The 10917-nt window shown below is 47.5% G+C and overlaps 2 protein-coding genes across 4 annotated transcripts in view; both read left to right on the forward strand.

Annotated features, from left to right (window-relative positions):
• Positions 1-6114, forward strand: part of LOC134455614 (rho GTPase-activating protein 29-like) — a 77607-nt gene extending 71493 nt beyond the window's left edge. For all 3 annotated transcript variants that reach the window (XM_063206787.1, XM_063206788.1, XM_063206789.1), the window contains 7 exons: positions 379-542; positions 1105-1293; positions 1547-1684; positions 2060-2292; positions 2639-2972; positions 3476-3587; positions 3759-6114. In XM_063206787.1, coding sequence (XP_063062857.1) covers positions 379-542; positions 1105-1293; positions 1547-1684; positions 2060-2292; positions 2639-2972; positions 3476-3587; positions 3759-4891 — 2303 coding nt within the window. In that variant the 3' untranslated portion in view covers positions 4892-6114. The remainder of the gene's footprint in view (positions 1-378; positions 543-1104; positions 1294-1546; positions 1685-2059; positions 2293-2638; positions 2973-3475; positions 3588-3758) is intronic.
• Positions 6115-6161: 47 nt separating this feature from the next.
• LOC134455615 (retinal-specific phospholipid-transporting ATPase ABCA4-like) overlaps positions 6162-10917 on the forward strand; it is a 103374-nt gene continuing 98618 nt past the window's right edge. Inside the window, exons 1-2 of the mRNA XM_063206790.1 lie at positions 6162-6889; positions 9136-9270. Of these exons, the coding sequence (XP_063062860.1) occupies positions 9169-9270 (102 nt within the window). The 5' untranslated portion in view covers positions 6162-6889; positions 9136-9168. The remainder of the gene's footprint in view (positions 6890-9135; positions 9271-10917) is intronic.

Consider the following 10917-nt stretch of genomic DNA (forward strand, 5'->3'; position numbering starts at 1 on the left):
GTAGAATTTTAAGAATGTCCTTTATGCACTAGTAGGTATTCATTACACTCGCACACTGCAACACACAACACACACACACACACACACACAGCGTGGGTAGTGTAGGCAGATTTTTATTTTTTTTCAGTGTCAGGACAAGAGCGTTCCGACACCAGTTGCCGCCGTGCACTTTGGGGAGGTAGTCATGAAGAGTGTCTCGCTTTTGAAAAGCCTGTTTGGAAGCATAGCTGGCCACAGGCTCTCCTCTAGAATACTAAGGAGCAGGCATGTCGTTTGGCCGCTGCCACCGCTGTCGTACTTTGCTGCCGGTCGTGGAGATACTCCAACGAGTATGTTTTGTCGTCTGATTGTTGTCGTTTTCTTTTCTCCGGCTGCCAGGCTTGAGTGAGATGGTCACGGAGACGGCCAGCTCCCCCGGACCTTTCCGGAACGCGCAGATGTCCAAGGCGGCGCAGACGCACAAGCTGCGGAAGCTGCGGGCGCCGTCCAAGTGCAGGGAGTGCGACGGCTTGGTGGTGTTCCACGGAGCCGAGTGCGAGGAGGTAAGTGAGAGAGTGCACACACACACACATGCAGACGCACGCACACACACACACACGCATACACACACATAGAACTGATGAGTGAGGAGGTGAGAGGGTACACAAACAAAAAACACACACACACAAGCGAAGGGTGAGGGGATGAGAGCGCTCACACACACACACACACACACACACACACACACACACACACACACACACACACACACACACACACACACACACACACACACACACACACACACACACACACACACACACACACACACACAGTTCAAACTCTACCGCTTTTTAAAAAGAGCTCCTATTCTTTTCGTCCAGTAAACCCTCTCTACTTTGCATAAATCAAATTAGTTCCAGACATTCTTGACCGTTTAGTCGGGGTGGACACTGTTTTGGTTGTTAGCAGTTACACAACACGCCACCCTCACAACACTCAGGTCCCTTGTCTTGACTCTGGTACAATGATGTGGTTCTCTCTCTCTCTCTCTCTCTCTCTCTCTCTCTCTCTCTCTCTCTCTCTCTCTCTCTCTCTCTCTCTCTCTCTCTCTCTGTCCTTTAGTGTTCGCTGGCCTGCCATAAGAAGTGTCTGGAGACGCTGGCCATCCAGTGCGGTCACAAGAAGTTGCACGGCAAGCTGCACCTGTTTGGCATCGACTTTGCCCAGGCGGCCAAGAACTGCCCCGATGGCATTCCTTTCATCGTCAAGAAGTGCACGTCGGAGATTGAGAACCGGGCGCTCAACATCAAGGTATTGTCACGACGAATGATGGACACGTGCCACCCACCCGCGGCTTGACCTTCTACTGTACACCCACTAATGCCTTAGCAGTGTTGATATGACGTAGATAAACTGTTTTTCTGCAAACGGTGAATGGGATCGGTGTTGATCCCATCCGCTTGAAAGGGCTATTTAAAACATTGTGTCTTACCAAAGTATCATTTCCAGCAGGGCGAAGTGAAAGTAAAAAGGCTTTTTGTTTGTGTGTTTCTTGTCCCAATAGGGTATTTACAGGGTGAATGGAGCCAAATCGCGGGTCGAGAAGCTGTGCCAGGCGTTTGAGAATGGCAAGGACCTGGTGGAGCTGTCGGACCTGTATCCCCACGACATCAGCAATGTGCTCAAGCTCTACCTGAGACAGGTGGGTACGATAGTACGACAGGGCTCCACGTGTTTACTAAGCTTCAACGTCAGTCAGCTTTATTTTCAAATCTGTTTGAACAGAACCTGAAATTGCAGCGTTTAATAGAAAGTTGCATTTAACACCTTATATTAACAATCTAAACATACCAAGCAAACATAGCTATAGAATCAGCAAAAACTAGAACCATGCTAACTTATGTCATACTGTATGCTGTATTTCTGAAATCTTTGCGAAGCTCAAATGTCAGCTTTATTGTGAAAACCAAATGGGCAAGATCACCCTCTTCTTTAAAATATATTGAAATAGCCAAAACATAATACGAACACAGCTAAAGTAGAAGGATGCTAACTTGTGTGTGCTCACTCTCCCTAGCTCCCTGAGCCCCTGATCCTGTTCCGCTACTACAACGACTTCATCGGCCTGGCCAAGGAGAGCCAGAGCATCATCGTGGAGGAGGTGGAGGCTTCGCGCAGGTCGCCGGCCCCCGAGACACGGCAGGTGAGCGTGGAGCTCAACCGCGTCCTCTTCAAGATCCGAGACCTCCTCCGCCAGCTGCCCCCGGCCCACTACAAGACACTCCAGTTCCTCATCGAACATCTGCACAGGTGTGTGTGCGCTGTTGAATGTTGGTTTTGTTTCGTTGCTCTTGCACTAGTCACCATTGCACTGTTCTTGCATTTAATCGTTTATTCTTTCTTTCTTTTCGTTTTTCGCTCATTCCTACTTTTTTCCTACTCATTTTCATTCCTTCTTTTTCTTTACTTTCATTCCTTCTTTCTCTACCCTTCCTTCCTTTTTCATTTCATCTCTTTCGTTTTCCTTTCTCTTTCCCTTTCATTTTTTTTTCTCTTAATGTCTTCCTCATTACACTCTATCGTAGATTGCAGCTTGCCTTAATAGGTTTTCTCCATAAAACAACATAGTAACCCTTATTTGTCTTGATACATAAAGGGTTACGGAGAAAGCGGACGAAAACAAGATGACTGCCAGCAACCTGGGCATCATCTTCGGCCCGACGCTCATCAAGCCTCGGCAGACGGACGCGGAGGTCTCGCTGTCCTCGCTAGTGGACTACCCCTACCAGGCGCTGATCGTGGAGCTGCTCATCCGCCACTTCCAGATGATCTTCGACGCGCCGCTCAGCCCTCTGCCCCTCTCCTCCCCTCTCACGTCCCCTGTGTCGGCCGGCGAGGGCTCCCCGTTGTCCCGCAAGTCGCGCCTCACCGCCCAGGAGAAGGAGAGACAGCTCAGTCGACACTCCACGTCTCTGGTAGACATCAAGGAGGTGAGTCTTATGGATTTGTCTCTTAGCCGCACAAATGGCCTCAGAAGCCTAAATTCATGTGTACTATATGCTACTAGATACATTGATTTCCTTCTGGATGAATAAAACGTTCTACTCCGCCCCATTCTACTCCATTCTACTCTCCTCTACTCACAACTGGATTTCCGTACATTTCATGTTGAAGTTTAGTTGGTAGAAGTTCACAATTACTATTCTACTCCACCTCACTACACTCTACTCTTCTCCACAACAACACACATCTGGATTACGATCCATTCCATGTTGAAGTGATGTTTTCAGTAGAGGAGATCCACAATTTTACTCTACTCCACCCCATTACGACTATCCCTATTTTACTCTACCCTCCTCTTCTCTTCTCTTCTCTACACTACATTTTACTCTACTCACAACTGAATTTCCACCATTCCATGTTGGTGTGTAGTTTCCGAGAGAGACTCCTCTCCACAGTTGCTGATGGCATTTCTCGCTGGTGTCTGTTTCAGCAACACAGTGCTAAGGCGTACAAGAGGCATTCCTCCGTGATCCCCTCCACACACCTGATGGATGAGGTGAAAGAGGCCAAGCCCAGGACTGATGGCAGAGAGTTCGCTCCTGGTCAGTATTTTGGTTGTCGGTCGTGCCCTACAGAAACATCTTCGATAACAAGATGAATTGACTTTTTTAATACTATGCGAAACAAGTTCGCTAACCTTGATGATTCATGATTGATTGGCCTTGGTGATTGATTGGGGTTTTGTTTTTGACTCTTGTTGCTCATCATGACAGGTGTGGATACCGATTCAGCCACCATCAACGGTCTTCTCTCCGCCAGCAGCCCCGAGATCCAGAGCTCTCCTCGTTTCCCGCGCTCCGTCTCCTCCATCACCATCCCCATTTCGTCCTCCAGCAGCCCGTCTTCCGCCTCGCCAACCAGCCCCACGGCGGGCCCCGTCTCCGTCTCTGTCTCCCTCTCCGCCTCCAGCGGCAGTAGCAGGGTGCAGCTGCGGCCTCCGCGGCCCAAGCTCTCCTCCCGGCCCGTCAGTCTGCCGCCCGAGCGGCTCCTGAACGCCCGCAACTCGGCCGACGCTGGACGTAGCCAGCCGCGGGACGCCGCCATCGAGGAGGCTTCGGAGGAGGAGCCTCAGCAGCAGCACAACCAATCACAGCAGGAGCAGCAGCAGCAGCAGCATCGGTCGGGGATTAAGTCGCGCTCCGGCACGTCACACTACCGCAGCACCTACATCGACACGCAGACCCTCAGGCGCAAGTGGGATCGGGAGTATAAGAGATACGACATAACGGCGCGCACGGCTATGATCGTGGCTAAGCTGCCGGGCAAGGACGCTAGTTCGGAAGTAGATGGAGTTGCTACTACTTCCTCTTCCTCCAATTCCCCGACCGCAATCGCTGTCCCACAGCTGTCATCGTCAGTGCCCTCGAAGAGTTACTTCCCAGAGCGTATGTCCGGATCGGTGGGCTTGTGTCGACAGGGCAGGGGAGCGCTGAGGCGGGAGGGGAATGTGAGCGAGTACAACCCTGTGCCGACGGCCTTCCGTCCCCCACGCACCCTTCAGCCGCCCCCCGGAACCTTCTACAAACCCCCCGTGGTGGGCCGGGCCAAGTCTCTCACGGAGATCTCCAGCAAACCCAGCGCTGCTCCGGTCGCCACAGCAGAGGATGATGATGATGACGAGGATGATGATGACGACGACGAAGAACAGGTATTGGAGATCGAGGTGTCGGTGGATGGGCCGTGCCCAGAGGCTGACACCCAGAGCCCGGAGCCCGACCATTCTCCATCACACTCTCCCAGCTCCAGTCCAGAGGACTTTGGCCCGAACGAGGCCAAGCCTGTATACCAGAGACTGCGGTCGCGCCGCATGCAGGAGTTTGAGCATCGAGAGGCTCACTTTGTATGACCCTGCTTCGTCTTCTCCTGAGTTCGATAGTGTCCCCCACCTGGCCAGTTGTTGAGATGTTGACTGAGAGCTTGTATGATGGCTACTTTACTACACAGCAATCGTGTCATATTGTTACGTACTGTACATTATGAAGATTAAAAACTGTATATGGAGGAATACAAACTTTGACACGGACGCTGAAAACTGTGACGAGAACACCACAGAAGTGTTACATAGTTAATATATTTCCCTGTTACCCTGGATTCTACCTGGCTGGCATGAGAACGCTGTGTGGATGAACAGGAACGAAAATCAAATTCAAAAGTATGCACTTAGTTTCAGTTGTGTGTCACATAGTGCTCTAGAGACAAAGCAGTTTGATTTGTGTTTTTACCAAGGTGAAGATCAACGGGAGCGATGAACAACAGTTTCAGCATGAATGAGATGGATTTTTAAGCAATTGAGTAACTGATTTAAAAAAATCGGACTGCTTAACCGTTATGGCAGAAAAAACATACTTTTTGTTTTAGCTGTGCAGTTGACTTCACTTCACTTCACTTCACTTGGAGAACACGATACTGTTGTATAAAATGTATTGTTACTATGCCAAAAAAATAATTCAGCTGTTACTATTGTGTGTATTGTCACTTTATCATCACTGTTTTAATGCACTTACGAGGCTTAATCCAATCATCCACAATCGTTTTTGTACATTTCTACCATTTTTTTTGTAATGCAGTATTTTATTGTACATGTACAGTATTACTTGTTTGCAAGTATTCCGATAAAATGTTTTTAATTTGATATGCTGTATAATCAAAACAAATTCAATACAATATTTGTATTAAATTGTATGTCCGAGTTGCATTACTGGATAGTGAACCTAATGAGCGACTGTAACAAAACTTTCAAGAAAGACTCTTAAAATATTGGCTTTAATGTCAAAACAACATTAAACATGTAGACTGGTGTATATGGCGTTTTGTACAAAGTATATTGGTATATTTTGCTCAATTTTGAGCAGGGTGAAAAAATGATGTTTATGTCAAAACAAACTTTGTGACCCAATAGATTAAGCTCAAGTAAGTGCATTTCTTATGTAAACTGCATATCACTCAGTGTTTTATAAAATATAATGAAAAGGATGTCTCTGCTGTTTTGAAATGTTTTAACTCATCTGCGGTATATACAGCACGTGCCAGAATACACTTTTGTAACTTATTAAAACTATTGATAACACATGTTTACGCTTTCATGTCAGTGATCATTTTGATGAGTTTTGGATTTATTCACGAGTATTTGTAGTAGACCTACCACTTTGTAACATTCTTATTATAGGCCTATGTGTATTATTAAGCATGACGCTATGCATAATACACATTAAGATGGGGACTGTCTGGGCTCAATGACAACGCCAACCGCCAATAGAAAACCCAGAAGAAGAAGATCCTGTACAATCCATAAATCGTTGTTGCATTCAGTCTGGGAGGTCAGGTCAGACAGACAACCATATGTTAGAGCTTTTCTGCACTAACTGTGAGAGGTTGGAATTCTCATGGGAGAGGTGTACGTTTCCTCGGATCCCCTTTGACAGTGAGGTGATGACTCCTTGCACGTGCTAAATCACTTTGCACATAAAGGCCAAGGCCAACGATGGACAAATCTTCTCTTAGAATAATGTAATTAGCCCGGAGGGATTTTGCGGTGAAGATCAAAGCCTCAATTCACATATTCTTTGACAGAATAAAGTGCTGCCGTTTACACTTATTTTTGTTTATATTACTTGTTGATTGCGCGTTTGCTGAAGGCAGTGGCAGCTCGCCTGCAAAATGGATGAAAGGTTTCTTTGGTTCCCAACATTCTCGAAGCGGGGGGATTAGAAATAATCTGATTACTGGTTCAGTAGGACCGCAGGAAAGCAGAGAGACGCGCACTTCACCATGTAGTAACGCCGCGGCTAACTGCCCACCGAACAATTAAAAAGATGTGTCGTCGCACGAATGTGCCCCCCCGACGGTGAGTAGACTAGTCCGGACAGTGCGTGTTTGAGTAGGGAAAGGTGTTCTTGGCATGCATGATTTACATGTTGTCTGTCACTAGACTGTCTGAGGTAACTGTAGCCTAAGCGCTGCGGACATATGGGCATTGCATAACATTGTCACAAAGATGCGAAGAGTGTGCTGCGGTCTCTTTGAAATTATTATTCATTGCTACGTTGTTTCTGCAGTTCTGTAGGGACGTGAATAGCCTACATTAGAAGAGAACGCGGTTATTTGTTTACACGTGCTATCACAAAGCGTTCTTTTTTTCTCCATCGCAAATGTCGACTGTGTTAGGAAAGCGTCTGTGGACATGGCTGTGTTTGTGTTCAAATGTTTTGTTGTGGTGCGCGCTCAGCACTCACTGGGTGCTTGCAGGTGGTGGACAGTTTAACTACTCTGGTATAAGGGGAACGAGGATACATATGTCCTACACCCTACACACTAAACAAAAACACTACAAATGACATTACAAAGAATAGTCAATGTTTAGAACACAAACAAAATTAAATATTATAGGCTACTAGACTCAGAGTGTAGCCTACTCCCAGAAGTCTGATTTGGATAGCCATCATAGCCTACATAGGTAGCCCACCATCCGTGCTTATAGGCTATAGTGTCATACTAGGCTATAGCCTGTACAAATATAGGCTGATAGCCTAGCTCTAGCATGTCAAGCCAGGACATCCGCATAAGCTAATAGCAAGTCTTAACCACGTAGACTGCGCTCTTTGGTGAATGAGGTTCAGTGTTTGGTTACGATTCATTATGGGAACAGTGCAGCCAATCATGTTCCCTGGACTATAGTGTGCATTGATTACATGATGACCTAGAAATAGCCAGTGCCCACCCTCTTGCCCAGCCCTCACTGTGTTTGTGGGTACTGTCTAGTTCACTCAGCATCAAACTGCAGTGCTTATATGGAGGAGCGTGCATCACAAACGCACCCATTAGAGGAACAGGAGACCATCCCTGTGTTCCTCTGAGTTTTTAAATTGTTTTTTTTGTTTTTTATCCTTATGTCTGGCGTTATTATAGCCGAAAACAATGCTTGTGAATCCTGCTCTGTAGTTACTGCTTGTAGCCAGGCTCACTTGGTGTGGCATTCTACTGAGGTCCCCCTCGCCATCCAAATAATGATCACATTGTCATCAATTGTTTTCATCAATTGTTTTCAATATTTGCTCAAAGCGACTGCTTGGATTTATAGTTCTTGGTACTTGAGTAAGTACTCAGATAATGATGCGTATGACCCAAAGGAGTCAAAGGAGCCAGGGAGCATAGGTACCCTCCCAATGAACAGACCCACAGGCCTACTCCACACATGTATTTATATTGGGGTTTTTTTTGGCCTTGATTCCAGATTGTGGGCAGCCGTTGTGAGGAGATTGTGGGTAGCCGTGATCCAGTGGTTAGGGAGTTGGTCTTGCAATCTGGGGGTTGTAGGTTTGAATCTTCTGAACTCTACTTAAACCATGGCTGAAGTGCGCTTGAGCAAGGCGCCTTAACCCACATTGCTCTAGGGACTTTTATCCAATACCCTGAAAAATAATAACTGTAAGTTGCTTTGGATAAAAGTGTCAGCTAATTGTAATGTAATATAAAGCTATAAAGACAGTAGGGGTGTAACGGTATACAAAAATCACGGTTCGGTACGTACCTCGGTTTTAGGGTCACGGTTCGGTACATTTTCGGTACAGTATATGGGAACAAAATGGAAAACCATTTCCTTCCTCAGCACGTTGTTAATTTTACCAAAATATTGTCAAAATACAAACGGAAAAAAAAGGAAATACAATTCAACCTGCTACTTTGGGTCGGAGATATCATCAGTGTAAGAAATAGCACTTTCTCCTCAAGGTTTCACAAAGACCAAGCCTCTACACCTGTTTTTTTCTTGCATTCTCTCTCAGGGTTCAGCACGAGCCTCTGCATAATGTAAAAACATGAACAGAGTAGCCATTTACTCAACCTTTCGGTACTCAGTACAGCACTGTTCGATTTCGGTTCGATTACAGGTCTTTTCGGTACGGTACGTCGGTTCGGTTCGATATTGTTACACCCCTAAAAGATTCTCTAGAAGAGTGACATGAAGTAAGTGGGAGCGGATTCGAACCTGGATCCCCTTGGGCACATTTCCCAGTTTATGGTTTGGTGCATTAGCGCGATACACCACCACAGCATCCCCCCAAACCTTATTTCTTATGTTCTGTATGTGTGCAGGTTTCTGAGTCGTCTGTGACCTCCCTGCTCTTTATGGGGGGTGCGACAGGGGGGTATCGAGGAGCAATCATGGGCGCCAGAAGCCAAATATGGCTTCTCATGTGGAAGAACTGGACCCTCCGGAAAAGACAAAAGGTAAGCAATTCAATAACAAGCAATGACGTTAACACCTACAAGCTACGTACGTTCATAGGTCCTTTGCTTACACATGCACACACACACGCACACACGCACACACACACACACGTATACATACTCACCAACATACAGACACACACACACACACACGCATGCGTACACACACACACAGGACACGATGTGTTGCTCATCCTAAATGCACTTGGCCCAGGCAGGCCAGGTGGAAGACGACACAGCGGCGGTGATAGGGGGAGTGGGGCACCACCGCACCACGAAAAAAGAAACAAAAACACAAAGGCTCAGATTGAGAGCGAGGCCTCCCATCACATCAAGGGGAGTGATCTGAGCCGCTCGACATACTATGACATGCCCGCGCAGCACAGCGCACGGTGTCTCACGCTTTTGTCCCGTCAACCGATATACCACTAGGAAGGGGGCAGATAGGGTGGAAGGCCAACTGTGCCAGAGGGCCCCTTTTAACTCGCGGAGCATTGTGAGTGCTCGGCCATGCATTTTGGAAATCCCCCCACCCTCACCGCCACAACCACCCTCTCCCACCCTCCCTCAGCATCCCAGGGCCAGGCTGCGTTTGATGGAATGCCAGGAACATGGAAGGAGTATCTGAGGAGCAGAGAGATAAGATCAGACCACTGGGCCCTGTCTCCTTGCCAACAGCCACACACCACACGTCACCACACCACACCACCTACCTCACCCCACCCCACCCCACTCATCCCCAAAACACAACCCACAACCACCTCTTCCCCCCCTTCAAATGCACTCCTTCAGCCCCTAACCCTCTCCAATACCCCCACCCTACCCCACCTCACTCCACCGACCTCACCCATCTACACCAAAACAGAGCCCACAACTAACTCTACCCCCTCCCCTCCGGGCTGTAACCCTCCCTACTCCCAGACTCTCTGTCAACCCCCCCCCCCCCACCCACCCACGTATCTCCCTCACTCAACCCCATCCCAAAACACTGACTACAACCATCCTCATCCAGCTCCTTACCCACCCCTACGCTCCCCACTCCCAGACAACGGAGCATGCCAAGGCGGCTTCAAACAACTCTTCTATTGTTACACAGCGCTCTGTTTGCATTGATTCTTGGCCTTTGCCTCTGTAAATATGCATTGAGGCACCATGATCATGGTGGCGGGCTTTATTTGTATTTGAGAAAGTACAGTGCAGCAGCCCCCCTGCAAAGACACATACAAAGAGTGCCATGTGAGAGTGGACACAGGCTGAAACCGTGGCGGACACAGCAGACATGGGCTCTGCTCTGTTGACTCTGAGTAAGATGTACAATAACTCACCTCACAGTGTTAGTCACTTCTACGCACCTTAAATAAAATAATATGTAAATAAAGGACTGCAAGAAGACATCTTAACTGTACTGGCGTCTCTTTGTCCTTCATGTCAAGCCTTCGCTCTCTCAGCCAGGCTTGAGCATCAAGAGAGTTTGGAAAGGAGTTTTTAACACAGAGTTCCAAACAAAACAAAAAAGACGTTATTTCAAACAGTGTGCTGATGGAATGGCGAAGGGAGCAATCAAGCTTTTAATGAGTTATTTGGACAAGGAGCTGAGCAGTTGTCGAAAAGCCGGAGCTTCTCGTCCTGGCCCTGTTGAACTCCCCA

This window comes from Engraulis encrasicolus, chromosome 9, assembly GCF_034702125.1.
Source record: "Engraulis encrasicolus isolate BLACKSEA-1 chromosome 9, IST_EnEncr_1.0, whole genome shotgun sequence".
Classification (NCBI taxonomy): Eukaryota; Metazoa; Chordata; class Actinopteri; order Clupeiformes; family Engraulidae; genus Engraulis; species Engraulis encrasicolus.